The sequence below is a fragment of the Cryptosporidium ryanae genome, assembly GCF_009792415.1.
Source record: "Cryptosporidium ryanae isolate 45019 chromosome Unknown contig_19, whole genome shotgun sequence".
NCBI lineage: Eukaryota > Apicomplexa > Conoidasida > Eucoccidiorida > Cryptosporidiidae > Cryptosporidium > Cryptosporidium ryanae.
This window is the reverse complement of record NW_027125564.1, coordinates 92,672-116,675: the sequence shown is the minus strand read 5'-3', so window position 1 is coordinate 116,675 and position 24,004 is coordinate 92,672. Positions and strand designations below refer to the sequence as shown.

The 24,004-nt window shown below is 28.5% G+C and overlaps 9 protein-coding genes across 9 annotated transcripts; 5 read left to right on the top strand and 4 right to left on the bottom strand.

Moving 5' to 3' along the window:
- Positions 1–549: 549 nt before the first annotated feature.
- On the bottom strand, positions 550–6,897 carry FG386_000984 (uncharacterized protein; the record flags this gene model as incomplete). Its single annotated transcript, XM_067340377.1, has 1 exon — positions 550–6,897. One exon carries the CDS (start codon positions 6,895–6,897, stop codon positions 550–552), a length of 6,348 nt encoding a protein of 2,115 aa, XP_067196135.1.
- A 1,190-nt stretch (positions 6,898–8,087) lies between these two features.
- On the top strand, positions 8,088–9,377 carry FG386_000982 (Erf1 eukaryotic translation termination factor 1; the record flags this gene model as incomplete). The annotated part of the gene is made up of 1 exon (XM_067340375.1): positions 8,088–9,377. The coding sequence occupies one exon, from the start codon at positions 8,088–8,090 to the stop codon at positions 9,375–9,377; it is 1,290 nt and encodes a 429-aa protein (XP_067196133.1).
- A 381-nt stretch (positions 9,378–9,758) lies between these two features.
- Positions 9,759–11,246, bottom strand: FG386_000981 (microtubule-associated protein; the record flags this gene model as incomplete). Its single annotated transcript, XM_067340374.1, has 1 exon — positions 9,759–11,246. One exon carries the CDS (start codon positions 11,244–11,246, stop codon positions 9,759–9,761), a length of 1,488 nt encoding a protein of 495 aa, XP_067196132.1.
- Positions 11,247–11,700: 454 nt separating this feature from the next.
- On the top strand, positions 11,701–12,856 carry FG386_000980 (uncharacterized protein; the record flags this gene model as incomplete). The annotated part of the gene is made up of 4 exons (XM_067340373.1): positions 11,701–11,756; positions 11,805–12,211; positions 12,270–12,369; positions 12,433–12,856. The coding sequence occupies 4 exons, from the start codon at positions 11,701–11,703 to the stop codon at positions 12,854–12,856; spliced, it is 987 nt and encodes a 328-aa protein (XP_067196131.1).
- Positions 12,857–13,046: 190 nt separating this feature from the next.
- On the bottom strand, positions 13,047–14,959 carry FG386_000979 (uncharacterized protein; the record flags this gene model as incomplete). The annotated part of the gene is made up of 4 exons (XM_067340372.1): positions 13,047–13,181; positions 13,260–13,383; positions 13,469–14,876; positions 14,947–14,959. 4 exons carry the CDS (start codon positions 14,957–14,959, stop codon positions 13,047–13,049), a joined length of 1,680 nt encoding a protein of 559 aa, XP_067196130.1.
- Positions 14,960–15,504: 545 nt separating this feature from the next.
- Positions 15,505–15,918, top strand: FG386_000978 (60S ribosomal protein L32; the record flags this gene model as incomplete). Its single annotated transcript, XM_067340371.1, has 1 exon — positions 15,505–15,918. The coding sequence occupies one exon, from the start codon at positions 15,505–15,507 to the stop codon at positions 15,916–15,918; it is 414 nt and encodes a 137-aa protein (XP_067196129.1).
- An 884-nt stretch (positions 15,919–16,802) lies between these two features.
- FG386_000977 (G-protein associated signal transduction protein) lies at positions 16,803–20,300 on the top strand (the record flags this gene model as incomplete). Its single annotated transcript, XM_067340370.1, has 1 exon — positions 16,803–20,300. One exon carries the CDS (start codon positions 16,803–16,805, stop codon positions 20,298–20,300), a length of 3,498 nt encoding a protein of 1,165 aa, XP_067196128.1.
- Positions 20,301–20,489: 189 nt separating this feature from the next.
- Positions 20,490–21,915, bottom strand: FG386_000976 (uncharacterized protein; the record flags this gene model as incomplete). Its single annotated transcript, XM_067340369.1, has 4 exons — positions 20,490–20,630; positions 20,697–20,991; positions 21,058–21,742; positions 21,879–21,915. 4 exons carry the CDS (start codon positions 21,913–21,915, stop codon positions 20,490–20,492), a joined length of 1,158 nt encoding a protein of 385 aa, XP_067196127.1.
- Positions 21,916–22,328: 413 nt separating this feature from the next.
- FG386_000975 (zf-C3HC4/zf-CCCH zinc finger proteinhypothetical protein) lies at positions 22,329–23,357 on the top strand (the record flags this gene model as incomplete). The annotated part of the gene is made up of 1 exon (XM_067340368.1): positions 22,329–23,357. One exon carries the CDS (start codon positions 22,329–22,331, stop codon positions 23,355–23,357), a length of 1,029 nt encoding a protein of 342 aa, XP_067196126.1.
- Between the last annotated feature and the right edge of the window lie 647 nt (positions 23,358–24,004).

Below are 24,004 nucleotides of genomic sequence, written 5' to 3'. Positions count from 1 at the left end.
CAAATCCCCGTATTTATTGAACACCCAGTTCACTAAACCGCTGTGCCCAATCTTTCAAATTAACAAATATATCCTATTATATTTCTCTTAGCTATTTTTATCACGCAATTTTCACAACCTTTTTGGAAATACGCATCAATTCATTATTCGGTTCTACGCTTTGCTATTCTCCTCCCCTTACTTCGCTGAAACTAGTACACCGTGGTTACCAAACAGCAATAATCACAGTGATAGCCACTCCTATCTATATTTTCTCTGTTGATAATACTCGTACTATCCTTTTTACTCCTCGATTTAGTCATTTATATAATAACTGGCCATGGCGCCGCCACTTGGCGCCATTTTAATCTCAAAATTAATTCGGTACCCTACTGGGTGCATGAATATTAATTTTAATGAAAATAAAGGGAAAATATTTATAAAAAAACATTAATGTTTGAGATGAAAGCGTTAATTAATAGTTTTTTTAAATGCTGACTCCTAAATCAACTACATGAAAATATCAAATACTAAAATTACGACGTTGCTTGAAATAATAATTTAGTGCTGCTATTTAATCCCTTGTTGAATAAACTGCACAAGGTCATATCCCTTGGTTGTAAAGTGATTATGAGCAGAATGTATTTTTTTAGAAAATATATTAGAAGCTTGTTGTTGCGGAAAATTTAATAATAGTCTTTCCTTTAATTTTTTAATAGTTTCGCCTCTAAAACAAGAAATTCCACTATTTAGTAGTAATTGTGTCAATGAAAGAAGTAAGTCGGAATGTTCCCTAACTGCTAAAAATCCAGACAAACATAAATCGTCGAATAAATCAACTTTATCGTCCATTAAGTCTAACATTTCTTGAGTTACTTTAAACGCTGCTCTCTCAAAATGAAGATTATTTCCCGGGGATATATCAAATATAAAACCATAATCTATATGTATTATGTGTCCGCTACTCGTGACCAATATATTTCCATTATGTCTATCTTTTATTTGTAATATATAGCAAGCTATTGAATAACCTGCTAAGCTTGATATGAAATTATACACTGCCTGCTCGTAACTAATTGCTCCATTTGTTTTATCTGATTCTGTAAATTCTTCTTTTTTTTTAAATGTCGCATTGAAATATGATTTTAGACCTCCCTCTGGGTGTTTTTCATGTATTTCATGTAGTGATATACTTTTGTCTATAAATTCGATTATACCCCCATATACTATTGTTCCTGTTATATCTTTAAACATCATAGGCAATACTCTGTATGGATATAACCAAACTGGTATGCTATATAATTCAAATATTTTTTGAAATACATGAATGTATTGCATTGTAATTACATCCTGTCTGCAGTCATCATCACACTTTACAATAAAATTGACCAATAATTCTTCATTACTGTTATTATTTAATACAAGTGATAATAAATAAGGTATATTTTTAGCACTTTGTAATATTTTTAATTTATTTACCCTTTTTATTGAAAATAATTGTTTAGATAAATAAGATGATTTTAACATATTTATGTTTAAAAAAGAAATATATTTATATTCATCCCTGTTTATTATGCTTTCTATCATTTCCAATAATTCACAAGCTATATCTGATTTTAGTAATGCCATTTCACGAGAATTTAAACGGCTTACAATTAATGATGGATCTTCCATTTTTTTAAAATTAATATCCTCCCGTTTATACCTATATTTAACTAATTCACCTAATTGGCATAATATATACAAAAATGAAAATTGTATATTTGCCAGTGAATGTTTATTATTATTACTATTATTGTTGTGATCACCATTATCACTATTATTAAAATCGTCATTTTCTCTTTTGTCTATATTATAAACATGCCTATGAGCATTCATTATGGTACTTATAGATGATAATCTTAATGTCAAACTTTCCATGTTATCTTTTACTGCTCTTAATTCATTTATTACCCCTAATGATTCATATTTATGTTTTTTATAATCAAATTTATTTAAAATATTATTGTTATTATTATCATTAATATTCTTTTTATTTTTATATGCCGAAAATAAATCACATTCAGTAAGTAAGCATTTCTGTAACAAAGATAAAATATGTGAACTAGGGTTATTTACATAAATACATAATATTTGTGAAAATTCTTTGTTTATTAATGCCATATCTAGTAAACATGTTAATATTATATTATTATTCCTTTTGCTACTTTTTATTATTTCTATATACTGTAATAATAGCAATTCCCAATATGACTCTTCTAAAGATAATAATGATTTAACACAACTCCAAATAACTAATGTACTTGTATATAAACTATGATGAAAATAATTATGGAAATGATGTGAATTAGATATAAATTTCTTTTTTTCAGATGAAAATTGATTACTTAATAAATATATTATTGTTGAAAACGGGAGCATATGACCAACATAATGAAAGTAATCGTGAAATTGTATTAATATAGTATTGTCAATTATATATTTACTTGGAACTAATAAACACTTTAGTTCTGTATTATGACTATTTATTTTGTTTAAATATCCTTGTTCGCTATTTGCATTATACCAAAAATATTTACTACTCATTCTGTCGTGATAATGTTGTGGATGAAAGTGATATAGCAAAAATGAGTATAAATTTTCTAGATCCATGTTTTGAAACACTATAAGGTCTTGTTTAAATTCATTATCAAAGTATTTACTTCTAATTATCAATGAATAGTGAAATAAATGATCAATTATATAATTAACTATCCATGTTGTATTTAATTTCATTATATGCCTATAAAATTTACTTGTATATCTCTTCCAAAAAGATAGTAACAACCAACAGTTGAAAAAATTTATTTTTTTTGTACTGTATATTGAATATATTACACTAGATATATACCTTTCAATAAAATACATCGTATTATTATTTATGTAATATTCCCATATATATTCTATTACAATATATTGATTATAATATAATAAAGTATTGTCATATAATTCATTAGATGCATCTGTATATGAATTGTTAAAACTTTTTATTATTCCTTGCCAATACTTTTTGTCATATAATTTAAAACATAAATTATAAATAAATGTTGTCAATTGAATTCTTGACTCTAATAATTTTGCATACAAATCTTTGTAAGTCGGATATTTTTCATATAGTGACCAAATATAAGGTAATAAATAATTTGAAAGAAATATATTTTCATTTATTATAGATCTACCACCATTTATATATGCATCCTTTTGTTTCCATTTATTTGGAAAATTATTTATTTTTAATATTCCATCTCCATCAAAAAAACTTTTTGATTTCGTATTGTCGTATTTTAAATTGTCTTTTTTATTTTTTTTTTCTGTTTTTGTTGATTCCAATATTATATAAACAAATAATATATTTATATGTAATGATGATGCATCATCTAATAATATGTTGCTGTTAATATTTTCGTTTTTTAAATTACATACAGATAATTTTGTTGTTAATTCTACTTGCTTTAATAGTAAATTTAAATTGATATATTTAAAGTAATCATGAATTATAAACCATCTAGAACTCTCTACTATAAATGTTAAAAATAGATATAACTGATAGTATCTTAAGTTACATCTCTCAAATAATTTAATATAATTCTTTAATATTGATTCTGGATTTAATGACGATATCATTGACCAAACAATACAAATATACTTAGTATAATGTTCCAAGACGTAATAATCCGGCAAATAATGATCATATTTATATTTATCATTTTTTAAATAATCGAAATCCATATGTAGAAAACCAAACAAAGCCTTAAATATAATGTTTACACAATATTCTGATAATACCAAATAATTATTGTTATTATTCTCAGTTATCAACCATACGCATATATAAATCATTCTTAAAATTATTTGCGAATAAAATTTATAGTTAAATCTTTTAGTAACTGCATCCTTATTTTGTAAATTAAAATCCTCTTCATTATATATACCTTTCAATAACTCATCCCTGATATTTATACACGCTAGTATATTTTCATCAAATAAATCAATACCAAATATTTCAGGAAAAAATTCAAACTTTTCTTTAAGAATATTTTCACTTATATTGCTGTTATTATCAAAAATAAAAATAAAATAATAATTAATTAATTCGCCAACTTTATTTATAAATAGCTTTAAATATTCTGCATCATTTTTCAATTTTCCAAACAAAGGATTTAATTTATTTATTAATGCATATACATCATCACAATCTGTCAATATTAAAGACGAATGTTTCTTTTTTTTAATAAAACTCATTGGTGAAGATTGTGAAATTGAAATTGAGGGACTCTCACATCCTTTCTGAATATTATTTATCGCATAATATAAATCTATTGAGTAACAACCAAAAAATATTTCGTTTTTTATTTGCGAAGGAGAATCATTGTTTAAACTTGAATAAGAATTTATGTCTGTTAATTTTAATTGAATAATCTCATAATCATCATTTAGTATTATGTTCTTCATACTTCTTATTTTATATAATGAAAAACTCTTTTCAAAAATACCACCTTCATCTATAAAGTTACTTAAAAAACATTGTAAGAATTGAAATAAACTTGGTTTTAGCAATAATAAATATAAATCACATAATTTTGAAAATAATTGAATTTTTATATTTGTATTCCATCTTTCCCTAAAAAATTTTAAACAATTGTATATATATGTACCATCTATATCTAATGATGTAGACACTTGTTTATAAATATAATCTGCTGTTAATTTGGTATCTACTGATGCAGATAATATAGCCATTAATGTATTGTTTTTATTTGATATATTACTTATTTTGTGAGAAATAATTACACTTGATACAATACTTGCTAATTCTAAAGTAAGTATTTCATTTTTATTTTCTTTTTTAATTTTTATTTTCTCTCTTCCAAATTGATTTGAATTAACGTTATTTGCTATTGTTTCATCTAACATATTTAAGTATTCAAAAAAACAATTAATATTTGGTACAGTATAAATACTTTCAAGTTCATCGTTTTGAGTGTCAAATATTGACGGATTCTCTTCTATATATAATTTCCACAAAAAAATTAATAATACTTTTACTGAATAATACTTGCTGTTTATTATTATTGGTAATTTATCTATATGACCGTTAGATGCAAAAGTAATCAAACAAAGTACATCAAGCTTATATTTTTTATTTATCAAGTAAATGAAACACAACTGCATTATTTTATGCAATGACTTGCAGTTATTTATGATTATTTTACTGCTAAACAGTGATATATAACTTTCCCAAATTAGTAAAAATAGTGTAACATCGACTGTAGTTGAAACTAAATATGAACATTCCGAGAAAGATGATATTGTTTGAACTGAACCATTAGCTGATTTCTGATCCGTTTTATAGTATATTATTAAATTTCTTATAATTAAAAGTAATTTCTCTATTAAATCTTGACATTTATTATTAATTAACATATTATATTTTTCAGGACTAACAATTATATCATCTTGAAATATGTCATTAGAATCATAATTTTCATTCACAAAATTATCTTTATTAATTATATTGGTTAACACACAAACCATAACTCTTAACGAAACAAATACTATTTCATTATTCAAATTGTTAGAATATTCACTTATTAACAATTCATCCAAAAAATCAAGCAATGTTAATTCTCCTGTTGAACAATATTCATTCATTAACTTATTTATTCCTTTGTTTATTACGAAATTTTTAATTGAAACACCAAAATCTAAAGAAAATATTTGTATTAAATTAATAAATATTACGTTTAATGGGTTTAATTTATGATTATTATCGATTTTTTCGAGTATATTACTTGGCAAACACTCATAATCATTGTTATTTCCATATTCTATATCTTCTATTGCATAATTAAAAATTAATGAAATTAACTGTTTTTTAATACATATTTCATTATTCACTAACTTTTTGCAAAAATAAATAACAATATCTATTTCAAAATCACTTATTCCATAATAATAATTAATCCTGTCGTAGTCAAATGAATAAAGTTGTTTAGTTATTGTTTTTTTGTATTTAATTATAACTTCCAATATTTCATTAATGTTATTAAATCCTATTTTTTCAATTGAATTAACAAGTATTTTAAAATACCAATAATCAAGTAATACGTAATCTACATTTAGTTTTAATAATCTGTAGGTTATTCTTTTATAATTTTGTTTAACATTTTCATTTTTGTTTCCTCTTATTAAAATTATCATATAAAATATTAAAGCAAATATTAATAAAAGACAATCTCTATTAGTTTTTCCACCTTGAAAATCTGAATAACTGGCACTTTCAAAATATTCAATTATACAATCTATTTGTTCGATAAAACGATCAAACCAATCCCTTTGAACTAAGTATATATTTGTATCCAATATTCTTTCATTATTTTCATAAAATACAATTATGAGCGAAATATACATTGTAAAATAAATACATAATATTGAATCCTTAAATTTTCCAAAAAATAGTAATTCACTTATTTCTGGTGGTTTGTAATTTAAAAGTGCTAAATATAAACACTTAAACAATGGATCTATTTGACCTCTACCTAAAAGCGAAATTAAATCACTTAACGAGGTTTCTTGCTCAAATATTAAGCTTTCCAACTCAAGTCTTAATGGAAATGAACCAGAATCTACAGTCTGCTGTTTAATTGTATAATTGTTTTTATTAGGAAATATTGAGAATGTTAAATTAAACAAATTATCTTTTTTCAAAGAATCGTCATACTCTTTATTTCTATTTTCATACGCTCTTATTTTTTCAGATAGACTCTCAATTAATGCCTTTATTGAATTTTCTTCATTTTTATTTTCATTAAAATCCAACAAATTTAATAGAAGCTGCTTTCCTTTATAGTTCCAGTAATAATTGTTTTTGTTTTTCATTTTTTTAATATTTAAATACATAAATAAAGGATATTTATTGATATTTCTTAATTAAACATTTGAAACTATAATAGATTATGAATGAAAAGAACGATATAATTTTAATTCCTAATAATTCACCGACCAAAAATCGCTAATTCTCTATTTATATTTATATTAACCTTTATGTTGACTCCTTACCATTTATCATGCTAAAATTTTTATTCGGGTTCGAATATGTTTGTCCTCTTATTAATATTCATACTATCAACATTTGCGAAAAAAAATAACTCTGTTATATAAATTACAATCAACTCTTTTTATAATATTTTGTAATATTAGTGTATTTTATATTTCTAATATTTTTTATTATTTATTATTGAGTTTTTTTTCAATTCTTATTTTCCCAATGTCTATTCCATCCATTTACTTTATATGTATTGTTTGATCTTTCCCCCCACAAACGTTTAAATCCTAAAAATTGCTTCCAAAGTAGTTTTATAAACCGTAAACCTAGTAAATATTAAAAGAGAACACTGATATTAATTTATATACATAAAATAATTTTAACACAACACTCTTTGTTTCTATTTATTCAAACTATTAATATACAAAAGCTGATTTGTGAACAATATGAAAGTAAATTACACTTTTGTAATATAAAATGTTTATCTAAAATTGAAGAATCTGTTTATTCACATAATCTCTTATAACTGATACAATCATATAAAATAAAAATACAAGTTTAATGTTGTAAATTATTTGCATGTAAACACGTATATACAATTGTATATACCGGTATTTGCATGTGGACAAAGTAGAACAGCATGCATAAATGCAACTTGTATCTATAGAGGTCTAAATAATGTGCAAGTATTTAGGATCAATTAGGTGAATTTACAATTAACTCTTTTAAGTTATTTTTCTTTACTTTGATTTTTACTTTAGCTAGATGACAATAAATAGCGGAATTATAATAGAAAAAGACCAAGGCGCCAATAAATTAAACTGTTCAGGCGGAAAAATTTAATCGGAAGCTGAAAGAATTTTAACTAAAAACAATCACCAGTTGGTAGAAAAAAAAATAGGGGAGCTCCTTTTGGTGCAAAAACAATTTTAAGATTATTATGAACTAGAAAGTTGTTGGGATTAGATCCAACAGAAATTGGTAACATAATACTGGAGTTTTATTGTAGTAACGGTAGAGACAAATGGGCGATAATGATACAAATGTTAAACAGTGGAAGGTGAAAAGACTGATATCTACATTAGAAGCAGCAAGAGGAAATGGTACATCTATGATATCTTTGGTGATTAAGCCCAAAGATGAGATATCTAGAATAGCAAAAATGCTTGCTGACGAATACGGTACTGCATCAAATATAAAGAGTAGAGTAAATAGATTGTCTGTACTGTCAGCAATTACAAGTACCCAACAACGCTTGAAACTTTACAATAGAACACCTCCAAATGGTTTAGTTGTTTATTGTGGCACACTGATAACGGAAGACGGTAAAGAAAAGAAAGTAAATATAGATTTTGAACCTTTTAAACCAATAAACACATCTTTATACCTATGTGATAATAAATTTCATGTAGATGCATTGAAAGAATTGTTAGAAACAGATGACAAGTTTGGATTCATTGTGGTTGACGGTAATGGTGCTTTGTACGGCATAGTACAAGGAAGCGCAAGAGAAGTACTATTGAGATTTAATGTTGATTTACCAAAGAAACATGGTCGCGGCGGTCAATCTGCTCTACGTTTCGCAAGACTGAGAATGGAAAAAAGACACAATTATTTAAGAAAAGTGGCAGAAACTGCAACATCAATGTTTATAACTAACGATCAAGTTAATGTTGCAGCGTTAATATTAGCAGGAAGTGCAGATTTTAAGAACGAACTTGCACAAAGTGACATATTTGATCAGAGACTAGCGAGTAAAATATTGAAAATAGTAGATGTCTCTTATGGTGGTGATAATGGTTTTAATCAGGCAATAGAACTTTCGGCTGACGCCTTACAGAACGTTAAGTTTGTTCAAGAAAAGAAACTTATTTCTAAATTTTTTGATGAAGTTGCACAAGATACCGGTAAATATGTTTACGGTATAAATGAAACACTACATGCACTGGAAATGGGTGCAATTGAGTTGCTGATTGTATGGGAAAACCTGGAAACTAAAAGAATAGTTGTTAAAAATCCTTCAACAGGTGAAGAGAAGGTTTTAATTGATGTGAATTTGGATCAGCAAAATGAGTCGACATTTAAAGATCCAGAAAGTGGTTGTGAATTGGATATAGTCGAAGTACTACCCTTAACTGAATGGTTAGTTAATACTTATCAAAATTTTGGTGCACAACTAGAATTTGTAACAAATAAATCTCAGGAAGGCAACCAATTTCAAAAGGGTTTTGGTGGTTTTGGAGGAATTTTGAGATATAAAGTTGACTTCCAAGACTATGCTGTTGTAGAAGACGACCTTGATGAATTTATTTAACTTATAATCATTTTGCCTTAAATGGATAATGAAAAAGAGTTTTATTAAATAATGTACATAATATTTTATTGAATTTTCAGGTTAACAGGTCTGTTGCTTTTGACGAGTATTTAAAAAACAAAAGATAATAAAGCAAAATATTTTTCTTCTACTATTATAAATTCATATTTTCATATTTTAAATAGACAATTTAGAAGAATTTCTGAAAGTTGAGTAAATCAATATCACAATGTTAAACCTGTCTTCAATTTGGTCTTTTTAAACTGAATTCTTGTTTTCAGCGGAAACGATATTCCAAAGTTTATATAATTTGATCCAAAAATTCAATCATAATAACAACAATATACTTAAAAATAAGACATTTATAAACTAAAGGTACTACTAAAAAGTACAAACTATCAGTTCTCCTGATGATCCTCCAGTATATAAAGTTCTATCATTTACCCAACAAAGACTAAGAAGTTTGGAGTCTGTTTTAGCAACTTGGAGAGGCATACTTGGGGATCTTATATCGAGGATTTTAATATCTTTATCATGAGAAACTGAACCTATCATAAAATTATTGAAAGGACTCCATTGAGCACTTGGAACGGCTTCTATATGCGCAAATATTCTACTTCTATGTATTAATCTGGTATTCCTATCGAAAACATTGTTGAAACCAACTCCTTTTGATATATTTAGCTCCATTTGATTAGTGTTACCAGACCTAATATCCCATATTCTAACTTTGCCGTCATCATGAGATGTACATATAACATTGCTGGAAGAGTACTGTGATGATATTGAAAATATTGAAAATTTTGAGTTCCAACCACAAATTGTTTCACCATTATATATATTAGTAACTTTTATATTTCCATCTAAGCTAGCAGACAACAAATATTCACCATTTGACATTAAGTCTGTAACACTTGATGAATGTGGTTTGTTTTTATTTAGTAATGACATTTTTTTTACATCATCAAGTTTATAATTACTTTTTTCAGAGAACAAATTCTTATTTAGAGCGTTAATATCAATTCTTTCCTCATTATGATCATTTTTCATGTCTAAATCTTCAGAAAAAATATATATATTTCCAACTGCATCTCCTGCAGATATAATGTTTTCACATATTCCGAATGTACAGAGAGCTTCAATTGGGAAAAAAGACGCTTTTTTAACAATGTTTTTAACATTAAATTGACAGTTTTTATTGTTATCTCTATAATAATTAATTCCAGCAATACAACCATTCATAGTCGATACCCAAACTTTTGAATATATAGAATCATTTAATTGTTGTGAATGTACCTTCAGTACTGCTGTAGGTTGTTCTTCAATAGACAATAAGTTGTTAACATTTAGTTCAAGGGAAGATTTTTTTGAACCACCGTTACTTTCACACTCCTTTTCATGTTTCGTATGTTTAACACCAGTATGTGATAGAATATCATAAAACCTAATTATACCGTCATAGCTTCCTGAAATGACCATTGGATTGTCTGTTCTAATAGAACAACAAACGCTTCTGATCCAGTCTTCAATTTTGTCTGCAGCTTCTAAAAAGGGTTTGTTTAATGTCAATAGGTATTCAATATTTAACTTCACTTCACTCGTTTTGTTACTCATTTTCATATATTCTGATATAGTTGTTCTCAAAAATACCTCATCTATAAGAAAGTCAAACGAAACATTTTTTTCTGTTTCCAAAAGACTATTTAATAGGTGCGATAATTCTCTTCTAGTTGAGTTTGTCTGAATCATAAATGTCCCCTCTGGTGCCTTACTTAGTCTTTCATCTTTTATTTTTGTCCAAAAAACCACTTCCACCTCTGAGTCATCGCTTTCAAGAAATTTCCTACTGTCGTTGCTGTCCTCGTCCATTATTATAACCTCGCTAGCACTGGCTATATCTTTATTTAAAAACAAATAAACTGTTAAAGTTGTAACCTTCTTACCTTTCGCAAATGTATAAATATGGCTATATGAAAAACACCAAGAGAAAAAAAGTCAACTACAGTGCGTATATTTAAAAAAAGACGAAACCAATAAACTAATATGGAAAGATATATTTTTAAATATATGTGTCAGTGTCAAATTATGACTTAATTTTTGTTTTCCCTTGTTATCTCGTTTATTTGCTTTTTTTTAGCTTTATATACCGGTTATTATATATATATCGGTACCCGCATTATTTTAATTATACCGGCGCAAATTATAACTAGTATATTATGATTTAACTCCACATATTTTCTTGTGCACAAAACTGCATTAAAGTTATTTAAAGATACAATTTTTATTTTCAAAAATACGTTTTTCTGAACAGTTCTCTGGTTTAATGATTGAAATTGGAGACCAAACAGATAACAGCATTAAGATAGAATCTTTAAGTGTGTAAGTTAGTTTTCAGATAAAACCGAGACAAAAATTAACTTTTTGAAGCGAAAATATAACAGAAAATGAGGCAGTGTTAAGCGAACTTAAATCAGAGTTTCTAGATAGAACTGCAACTTTAGATGAGGCAGAATATTGTACATTATGTGGAATAGAGAGTAAGGATGAATTTGCAGAAAAGAGAAATTTTAAATTTAACAGTAAAATAATTTGTTACGAGTGCTTGTTAAAGTTGCAAAATGAGACCAACTCTATGCTACAGGAAGAACTGGAAGTGAAAAACCAAATTAACACCAACTTAAAAATGGGCCTAGAGGAGCAACTCCAAATAATATCAAAGTGCAAATGTTTCATTACCACACTAGAGGAAATGATATCATTGCAGGATTTGTGGATAAGCATATGTGATGTTAAAAACAGCGAGGGAATACAAGGCTTAATATACGAAAGTCATGGTTAGTTATTCATCCTTCAAACTGTTATAATTTTTTAACATGATTAAATCCTTAATAGCCGGAATACAGAGATGGAACGAAAAAAACAGACAACTAGAAATCGAGAATTCAAACTTAAAGTCTCAAATAAATCACCAAATGTCAAACATATCCTTACTGTAAGTTTTTCTCTTTTGAATACATGTAATTTATATTTAAATTTATTCGATTAAATCAAATAGCGAGACTCATATTAGGAGTCTACAAGATGATTATAATCACTCAAAAGACATAATAGATACATACAAAAGAGTCAAAATAGAGAGCGAGAATTTTAAAAATATCGCAAGCGAATCCACAAGTTTAATGGAAAAGTTTAAGCTTGAAAATGATGGACTTAGAGTGAGATGCTTTAAGTTAGAACAAAGGGTTAAAGAATTAACTAATAATTATGGATATGAAAAATATTCATTTAAAAGCAGCAACACTCGTGATAATCCTTATAAGTTAAATTATTTTTCACTAAGAACTCTTTCAATTGGAATACAAAATGAATATAATCATTCTATGATTATGGAAAATTCAAATGAAATATTCAACAATCATCAACTGTTAAATTGTGTAGAGAGCTTCATTTACTACTTGAAAGGACTTTTTTGTTGGTGAACATTGTTATGGAGATAATTTATAGCAAAGAGTTAAAAGTTTACCTACACTTTCTTAGAGAGAACAAATACTATTATTTTAAATAATATTACGGTAAAAATACTTCTGTTTGATTTCTTTTTAAATGCTTCAATTGATAACATCCTTAAACTAGACTTTATTATCTTAATTTAATTTAAAAAATAATGTATCAAAATATAACGCATATTTCTTTCTCGTTATTATTTATAATGGGACACTTATTATATATTATAGAAAAAAACTCGAATGTATTTTGGGAATTAAAACCACTATTAATTTCATATTTTAATGCTTTTTTGTTTCTCTGAAAGTGTTAAAAAATTTGAAATTATTAAAGCAGATTTTATTTGCCTACATGAATACGAATTTAAATGAGACTTACATTACCTAGAAAAATTACTTCATTAAATAACATTAAAAAATTATTGGAGTTGTCAATGAATTGAAGTAATGAACCAACAAGGGATCTTTTTGAGTTTATAGTAAACAATTTTGATTTCAATTTACTTAAATATTTTAAAATTCTTTTGTAAAAACAATTTAAAATAAGTACATAATGTTTAATTCATTCAAGAAATAACATTTACCTACCTCGTAATTATTTTAGAGTACTTTTTAAACATATAATTAATCTGTTGTTGGATTGTTTTAATATCTTCAATCCAATTGTCCGTATTTTTTCCAATATAATTACTTTGATCAATTTCAAACCCCCTTTTATGTTCAAGCAACTCATAAATCACGTTTAGCTCCCTTTTTGTGACTATTTTGTGTAATGAATATGGACACTCACGTTCAAAATAATCATTATTTTTGATTTTTGGTTTTTTAAATATGTAACTACCAAAAATACCAATACATATTTTGTAAATTAAATATTTTTGCTCCATATAATTTGAACCACTTAAATGCACAATCCACGAGTATTCATTTAAATATTCAAAGTTAGTTTTTAAAATATCATGCTTAAGTCTTATTATATTATTAAAATATTTATTTGGAAATACATGCACTCCCTTAACAAAAGAAGTCACATTGCTTTGCTGGTTTTCATTGACATTAATATTTCTAAAGTAGTCATGCTTATACAATTCACTTATGTTTCCCGTCTCCAACAAGTGTTTCCTTTTCTTACAATACTCACATATTAAGTATGTATTAATTCTATTCGTCTCATTTAACAACAATATAACTACATTTTGATCATTTAACCCAGTTATACTCCACTCAGGCACGTATGATAATATAGACTGTGTCTTCTGCAGTGTTAAAACTTGCAAGGAAAATAGCAGTGTTTCTAATTTATATAGCGATAGTATCATTACTCCCGTATTTATGATATAGTTCTCAAAGTCGCAGTTATCATCTACTGATATTCCTAAAAAAAAATCACGCCTATCTTTACCAATTATTTTGTTTATATAATAATTGATTTTGACATCAAAGTTTATGATCATTGTATCTGTATCCAAATAAAGCAAATACCTCCCTTCATCTCTTTTTTTAAGTTTTCTTTCTTTAGCAAATTCATAATATATTTTTATTATACCTATATACCTCCAATAGTGCGGATATAGGCATTTACTTTTTACAATACAATCTAGATGTAAATAGCAGTATCCATGCTCCTTTGCATAGTTTATTCTGTTCTTTAACAACCACTCATTTTCCTTGTTTAGCTTGTCCCCACTTGTTAGTATTACAAAGTCGCATTTCTCAACTTTGCGATTATCTGGAACATGTACCTTTCTTAACTCATAGTTGTCCAAGTTTCCCCAATCCGGAAGCCACGTTTTTACCACTTCTTCCTCGTAGTCAAAGCATACAGAAGATTTTGGCGTTTGAAACACCAGTAAAGTCCAAATTGCCAACGCTGCAGTTAATACTGCTGTTGTTCTTCTCACAACATGTTTGTTGCAGTCTCTCTTCCTCGCCTTGTACTTGTCTATTTTTAGCACTATCCTTATTTTAAACTCCTTTACATACGTATATAGTCCGACTAATATATTATTTTATTATTCCTATTATATTTCCACATGCAAATTAAACATTTTTTTCACTTCAACTACTCTTAAAATGCATTCCTCATTTTCAAATACAAAGGCGGCACGATGTGCCGCCTAAACATAAGGTATCGAAGTAACTATGAGACGGTTTTTTGTTGTTAATTTTATATTATTACTAGTATTAGCAATAAGTTTATATACGGTTTTATTAACATAAGCACGGTTAATAAAGGCAGTTATTAAAAATAAACTTATGTAAGACTGAGACAATAAGCTGGCTAATTAATAAAAGTTAAATTATATGTGTCTCAAAAACAATCAATATATATACATATGCATAAACTACACTTATGTATCAAAAATAAAATATTTTAATAAAAACCGGTTTTTTCAATTAAGCCGTATTCCCCCGTTTAAAATTAAATTCGATAAGTTCGTTGATAATCTGTTTGGAATATCCAGGAGTTCGACATTTGAATTTTGGCTTGGCCAACTGGGTTACAAGAAAGAGCACGGAGTATTTACAATTAGTTTGACAGGTTATTACTTACAGCTATATACAAATATTTGAATTAAACAAAGAAATAAAGTAATAATAAACGACGTTATTAAACATTGAAAATGGTGTTATCTGCATTTAAGAGCAAACCGAAAAAGACAATAGTTAAGAAGAGAACAAAACGTTTTACACGTTTTCAATCTGACCGTTTTTTGAGGGTAAAACCGAACTGGAGAAAACCAAAAGGTATCGATTGTCGCGTGAGGAGGAAATTCAAAGGCAACTATTTAATGCCAAAAATAGGATATGGAAGCAATTCTAAAACAAGAAAAATGCTTCCAAACGGTCTGTATAAATTCACAGTCTCAAATCCACAGGAAGTACACATGTTATTAATGCACAACAAGACGTTTTGTGTAGAAATAGCCTCTGGAGTGAGCAGCAGAAAGAGAAGAGAAATACTGGAAAGAGCGGAACAGTTAAATCTCACTGTGTTGAATAGAAATGCGAGACTTGCAATTGAAGAAGACGAATAATTTAGATTCAAATAATTTAGATTATTACTTAATTTTCAACTATAAATAAGTACTATTTCTTAAATACGAGTCCGCTTTCCTTCGTTTCTTTGAATACATATTATCCTCCCTGTCCTATTGGTTGGTTTGTTGCTCGAATTTCTTTGCTTTCTCATTTTTAAGTAGGTGAATTTTACATTGTGTTGGCCTTTACAAGGTGGATTGAATTGGAGAGGCCTCTGCATTATTCACGCCTATTATTTTTCAATCTCGCACCCCTGTGAGATCTATTTGGTATTTCGCACGTGATATTAAAAATATGTTTAGTTTATTATTTTTGGTTTCCTTAAAAGTTAATTTAAATATTTCTTCTTATATGTAAAACTACTCATAAATCACTCTATATTAAATACACTAGTATTATCTATTTATTTTTATTAAGCTGTTAAATCTCCCCTGACTCGGAATATAAATATTCAAAGCAGAATGAAATCTTAATTAACATATCAAAATTAAAATAATTGCATTGGTTAACTTATAAACTTTTTATTGAAATAATTAAAAGATATTAACAGATATATGTATTTAAATTTATATTATTTGTGATATATACAAATACAAGAAATTTGATTTGTTAAATAAAACCAAACGCGAAATTCACATCTTTTTGTCTGTTTTTGTCCATAAATTACTTGAAAAGTGATATTAAGGACAATCCAAGACAATAAAATGCGAATAAATACACAAAATCGTAAAATTGACTGAGATAAGACGATATAATAATACCATCACAATGCCAATTAAATTATAAGTTCTGAATAGAGAAACTAAAGCAGCAAGCGTTCTTTTAAATACAGACTTATCAATAGTACTTTGTTGAGCATTTTATGTATACCCTTAAAAAAATGAAATTCAGCAAAAAACTTCAACATTACGTAAATCAAAAATACAGTCAACACTATCTATCATACAGAGAACTAAAAAAGGCAATAAGATTAATTACTGGATCAGATACATCTAGTTATACGATAAATGAGGTAACAAATAATTTTGGGAATACAAAAGCACTATCGGGTTCTGTTTACAGGCCAGCAGAAAGCAGGTTCATGGACTTATTAAACCATGAACTAGATAAAATAAACTCTTTCAGTAGGATAATGTTTAATGAGATTAAAGACTCCCTTATAAACGTACAAGAATACTTAAATCAATTAAGTATTGGGTCTTTAGATGAGAAATACAAACTCTCAGGAGCGAATATCAGCGATAATGTTGAGACTATATTTAGCGAGACGATAACTGTTGAATTATTTGAGGACATAATATCTCCCGTGACTGAACAACTAGATAGAAAAAGTGAGGATATTGTGTTTTTAGAAAGCTATCAGAGACTAAATTATACCGGTTTTATGAAAATAACAAAAAAATATGACAAGATGAACAAGTCATCTTCTTCTTCATGGTATTTGGCTAGACTTGCAAGAGAACAATTTATGAATATGAATTTTGATATGCTTCTTGAATGTTTATCATACTGCTATGAAAAGATAGAAGAACTTAAAAAAAGTGTTAATGGGAGAATAAATGTGGCAAATAAGGAAAAATGCGGACCAAATTCACCTTCGTTTGAATTTCACTCAAAGCACCTTATTTCTCCTGATGATATAATGAAGGTAAAAGTTTTGCTACTAAAGATTGTTCCTTTGTTTTCTATAGGACTGCTGAATGCAAATTATTTGTCCACGTTTTATGGAAAAGGATTTATCACGATAACAGAGGTTGAAAAAGAAAAAAGCGATATTAAAACCTTACCTCCATTAACATCCTCTAGTACTACAAAATCAAACATTCAACCTGCACTAACAAGTAACATAAATGATAACGGAGGATTTTCTTCATCATCCCATTTTCCAATTTCGTTTTCCCTTCCATATTCATCGTCTCCTAATTCAAGTCTAAATTCTTCTCAAAAATACTCCTCATTAGCCAATCAAATGTCGTCTTTCATAACGCTACAGACGACTACAGTATCATATTTGTATTTTGATAATGAAGAGTATAGCGAGTATCATAGAATAAGAAATATAAGAACAAAGTTCTCGTCTTCAACTGGTTCTTCGACCTGCAGTTTGGAAAATATAAACACTTGCGAGGATGGAAATCTGCTGTTGAAAAAGCACATCTCAGCCTATTCAAATACAGATGAAAAACTAGTTCCAAAAAAATACCAAGACCACACTTTCAGATTGAGATGGTATGGGGATAATGACGGAAATCCGGAACAGTGGATAAACTTGGATTGGATTCATCCTACTGAGCCATGCTGTTCAATGGTTGAATGGTTTGACCCAAAAGTAATTTCAATAGAAGAATCAGGTCAGAATACCTTAGACAGTAACGTGGAAATTGGGAGTAATGGAATTAAATCACTATTCAAGACGGACAACACGGAAAGCAAAACTATGTTGATTCAGCAAAAGGACATCTACCATATACTCAAGACTTATGGGAATTTAAAAAAGAAAAGCAAAAACCCAGCAGTTTCGAACAAGTTTGACATTAAATCGTTCTTGAATAATTCTTTTGACAGAAAACTAACTCGAGATCAAATAATTTTGGTAAATTGTTTCATTTACTTCATAAAGCACAGAAAACTGGGACCTTTTATTCATTTGTGGTTTAACAGGACAAGTTTCATGAATGTAGAGAGGGGAATATACATTCACGTTGACAACAACTGGAAGATAATGCCGGAAATTGACGAGAATACCCTCATTGATGAAAATGGAATTCATAGTGACCATCCCGATAATTTAAATGAATGCACTAAAGATGATACATTATACAACAGTGACTGTGAAATTGGAGTTTCAAACTCAAGCCCTACTATGAGACCCTCTATTATCTACAATACATGCATTGTTTGTTCTCAAACAGAGGCGATGGTCTCGGAAGGCATAAAGACTATTCCTCATGCTGTTATGAGCGTGAGTATAATAAATCCAAAAAATAGTAGAAATAGCAAAGTCGAAGGGGGTGGCAGTGGTAGCAGTAGTAGCAGTAGCATTAGTGACAAAATTGTATTAAGCAGTGATCCAAGAGAAATGCTAAAAGAGATATTCGGTTTGGTGTCAGTTTCAGAGGTTATCGGTTTCTCAAATATTGAAACTTGCACTGCTCTTTTATTTAGTCACAAACTTAAAGAAGTTCCTCACTGGTTTAAGTATATTATACTTGAATATGAGGATCATGGGCCAGATAATAACAATTGTTTAACGAAAGACTCTAATTCGGATTCACAATCACTCTCTAGCATTTCATGCAACAAGTTATTGACTAAATCAGCTTCCTTAAGTGAAGATTATCAGAATAAATTGAACAGAAAGATTGATAAAAGCAAACATTTTTCGTCTAATTCCGTTAACTTAAGCAAAAATGCATCAGGCACCTCCAAAATTGATGTACTACATACTGGAAATAATTCAAGAATAGTACATGATCAAGAGGCGACAGCACAAAGGGAGGCGAATTTGCTTATTGGTGGCGAGTTTCAAAATGGCTCTATTCTTTCCTCTCTCGAAAGCAACATTACACAAAAAGGCAACACCGATACCCAAATCAACAATAACACTAACAACAATATTTTTATTGGGAAAAAAGAAACTCCTCTACACTCCCTCAGTATCTCACTCTTAGATGGTGAACAAATAAACAGGGAAAACATAAATATCGATAGAAACTGCAACAGTTATATGGGAATTGTTGTAAATTACGTCCGCAATTCAAGAATCTTTAGGTTGTTTAGAAGAGGGGAAAACAGAATTTTCAGTGATAATAGTGATTTCATTAGATGTTTCAGAGGAGAGTCAGATGGTGCAATGATCAAAAAAAAAGTGGATGTAACATCATCAACCGTTCGCGTTGAACCCAAAACATTTTTTGCCAATGAGAGAACTCTTCTGCAGTGGATGAACATGTCTGTTTTACTTTCCACTATTTCAATATCTTTGTTAAGTTTTGGAACTCAAGTAGGGCAAATATGTGGTCTTATAATGGCACCTGTAGGTATATTCTTTATCGGATACTCCTACTATATTTATATAAAGAGAAATAAAGCCCTTGAAAATAAAGAATCTATTTCATACAATGATAAGTTTGGCCCTACATTACTAGTTTTATGTCTCATTGTCTCATTGTCTTCAGTTTTATTACTAAATATTATTGTTGGAACCAATAAACACAAATCATTCATTAACATGAGAGAGGGGAATGGTGGTTATGTCGATTATGATTCAAATCATAGAGACAATGGAATTTACGGTGATAACGGCTTTAAGCCGAGATATTTAAACAACATTAATCACAGTCATAATCAAAACTATGGCGAATCTTCATATACATAATGAAGCTTTAATATTTATCTAACTTGTGTATTTGATGTAATATAACTATATTTGAGACTTGTGCCCTGATTTTAGTTTAGTCCACTAAATAATAAATAATTCGGGTAAATAAAAACCTAATGTTTAACATAACGAAATATTGTCAGTTACGTATTATTTATTTCTGTTAAGGTGATTGGCACTTAACAGCTAAACGTTAGATTTTTCTTTGTTTTCGCAACATATCCTCTCTTTTAAGTTGTTTTTAAATTCAATAACTATGTTTTCTACGAGTTTAGATGTAAGCTCCTTACTCAAATTTTTGTCATACTTCAATTTAATAACTTCTTTCTTTTGTTTAATTAATTTTTTGATGAATAAGTACTAACAAGGCATATAGGTAATCTAAAAACTTACTATTATGTTATTTATTAAATGTAGTCTATTCATCCAAAATACCCATGATTCATATTGATCTATCGGATCTGGCTCTCTCAATGTTATGTAAGAATCGCTTGTATTCAAACGACTTATGTTTATATTCGAATCCTTAGATGAAAGAATCTCATAATATTCTTTTCTCTCCTCATTCGTGATTATTCTGAATCCTATTCCAAAAAAAATCAGGATTGAACTTTTTTTTTCTCCAAAAGACTGAAAAAAAGAATCGTTACTTAGTCTTATTAAGCGAAATTTAATATCAGATGGGTCTCTTTAATTTTTAAAGTAAATTTATGTGGATTAATTATGTATTATCATTTTACACTGTAAAACCTACCTCAGTATGCAACCAATTAAATCTGATATTTTTTCCAAATTAGAATAGAAATCTCCAGGCATCTCACACTCAAATAAAAGGCCTATAATTCCATTTTTAATGTAGTTACTTAAAACATGCTCTAATTCGTCAATGTTCAACAGCTCGCCATATTCACTCTCTAAATTACTTATGTACACAACCAAACCACGAACGATCTCGTTTATTTTGTTTTGATTTCTAATTTCCTCCTGCGTCAATCTGTCTAACTCGTTTTCCCTCCTCAATTCCTCGTCCACCCTCTCCTTTAGTCTCTTTAGTCTTGCTTTCTCTTCTAAATAAGTCTCTTGAACTCCTTCCTCAATTCTTTTCTTTAACTCCTCTTCTTTTTTTCTCCTTTCCTCTGCTTCTAGGTTCATTAGTTTTATCCTGTACTCCATCTCTACTGATTCAAATATTGGATTAAGCTGTTCCTCAAATATCTGATCTATTACCTCGAATCTTTGACACATATTTCTCATCTTATCTAGCATTTTAGGCCCATATATTTGTCTGCTTGAGTCCTTTATAGACAAAAATTTTCTGTATTTTCTTGTTTTTCGCATCAAAAACTCGATTTTACTCTTCAATGAAATATAGTCATCTAGTCCCTTCGAGATATCTTCCTTGCTTAAATCAAGCAGTCCATTAACTACAAACTCTGCTTCTGTAAATAGCAGTATACAACAGAAACAAAGGCAACGCCGATAACGTGTGTTTTGTATCATTGAAATTTAAGTTAAATCAAAATCATTTCTTTTTATACTTGGTGTGCCATTTCGGTACCGTTTATATAAACTAACCTTCAATCATATTTAATGTTTTTTGTGTTTCTGTCATTTTAGTGGCAAAAAACAAGCTTCAATAAGCAATCTATAAAGTCTTATTCACACAGAAAACACACATATTTCAACGGATTTATTTATTTTGTATTTTGCTTTTTAGTTTCTGGTGTATTTAAATAAAAACTTTGGCGGGGACTTGTACCTTTGATTAAGTGTAGCGATCATTGCAGTCTAAAAAAGATTGCTTAAATTAGTGATAGGAAAGAGGCTATATGTAGTTTTTATTGTACAAGAGACAACAAGACATCGATAAAAGTAGGGTTTCTAGAGTTTCGGTCTTTTTGAACCACGCACACCGCAATGTGGTGAATTGGGTTTGTCATACATACTGCATTGGTACTTTGTTTACTTTATAAAATTTGGTGTACTCCAACTGACAGATATTTAAAGAGTGTAAAATTTGATCTCATGTTTAGAAAGAGAAGTGTAAACAAGCACAAAGCACGTCTTGTTTCAGACGATAAAGATGAATGCAAAGCAGATTTGAGTAATAAGGAGAGCGGATTTGACAGTGACGATGTGGATAATGAATTTGATGAGAAAGAAAAAGCTCAACAGTGTCTGAAAACAGATATAAACAAGCTGAAAAGCAACCTTTTAAACTTTTCTTCAGAGAACTCAACTGACAACAAGATACAAATTGAAATGTACAATGGGGACTTAGGTTTAACAATATCACAAAAAGTCGATGGAACGTTTAGAAGGGATAATTATGACATCATAAATAATTCTGATTCAATGATGGAAAATTTGGAAAAGCATAATGATCATAACAATAAAAAGAACGAATGTAAAAAAAGCATATATGAAAGATGCAATTTTGATACACTTGAATCTAGAAATCCCAATATAAGACAAACAATAAGAATAGACTACCAGCACGATATTTGCAAAGATTACAAGGAAACAGGGTACTGTGGTTTTGGTGATACATGTAAATTCTTACATGACAGAAGTGATTTTACCAGTGGCTGGAAACTGGATAGAGAATGGAAATTGCAAGAAAAAAAGAGGCAAAAATTAGATTCAAGTTCGACTTTTTGCGATCAAAAAGGTAATTTTAACAATAAATCCGGTAAAAGTAAATTTCCATCTTACTGTTTTATCTGCAAAAAGAAATGGGTTCTCAATGAGAACTGCAACCCTGTTGTTACATTATGTAACCATTACTTCTGTGAAAAGTGTGCTTTTAACCAATATACAAAAAGTTCTAGATGCTTTAAATGTGACGCTCCAACAAATGGCACCTTTAATGTCGCTAACAATATTTTAACTGCGATAAAATCTGGAACTTTTGACTCTGAAGGAGATATTGAGGATAGTGGAGGTGAAAACAAAAGCGAAACTGAATGCAAACATACAAGTGAAATTTTAAGTATAAGTGAGAGCGAAAGCGAAATGGGATTGAACTCGGACTTAGGGATACAAGAGATTTAATTTATGGAGAAAGGCGATTAAACCTAATTTTAAGTGGGTATTTGACGCAAATAAGTGATTTTATATGGAACACCGGTTATTTTCGGGTAATTAACTAAAAATCGACCGTAATATCCTTTCCTGTGATTATTTTTGCATGTTGTGATTTATTCTTGTTTTCCGATAACTTTGACTTGTACATTTACGCCTGACTTCTCTGAAACTTTGCTTTTTTATACTTGAGCTTGAAATTAATCCGAATTTCTTGCATTAAAAATTTCAAGATCCGTTACTCTTGACCGGTATTTGACTGTAAAATTCTTACAACAAAATGGCGGCACACTCATTATTAAAGAAATAATTAAATTTAGGTCAGTAGTAATTTGCCATTGGTTATTTTGAAATTAATCGATCCCAAGTTTTTTCCAGTTTTATAACAACCAAATTTTCGTACAGAGAATGACTTTTTTTTGGTAGTATATTAATGATATTTGTGAGATATGACTTGAAAACAAGTCAATGAGACGAGTTATATAGCACTACAGTCTAACAAATATTCGTCTATATTGCGTAATGTACGACATAGAATAGTAAAAGAAGCAGAGAGCGATTTTTGTAGGAATAGAGGGATTTTTGTTTTAGATAAACTCTGAAAGTAGCATTAACTG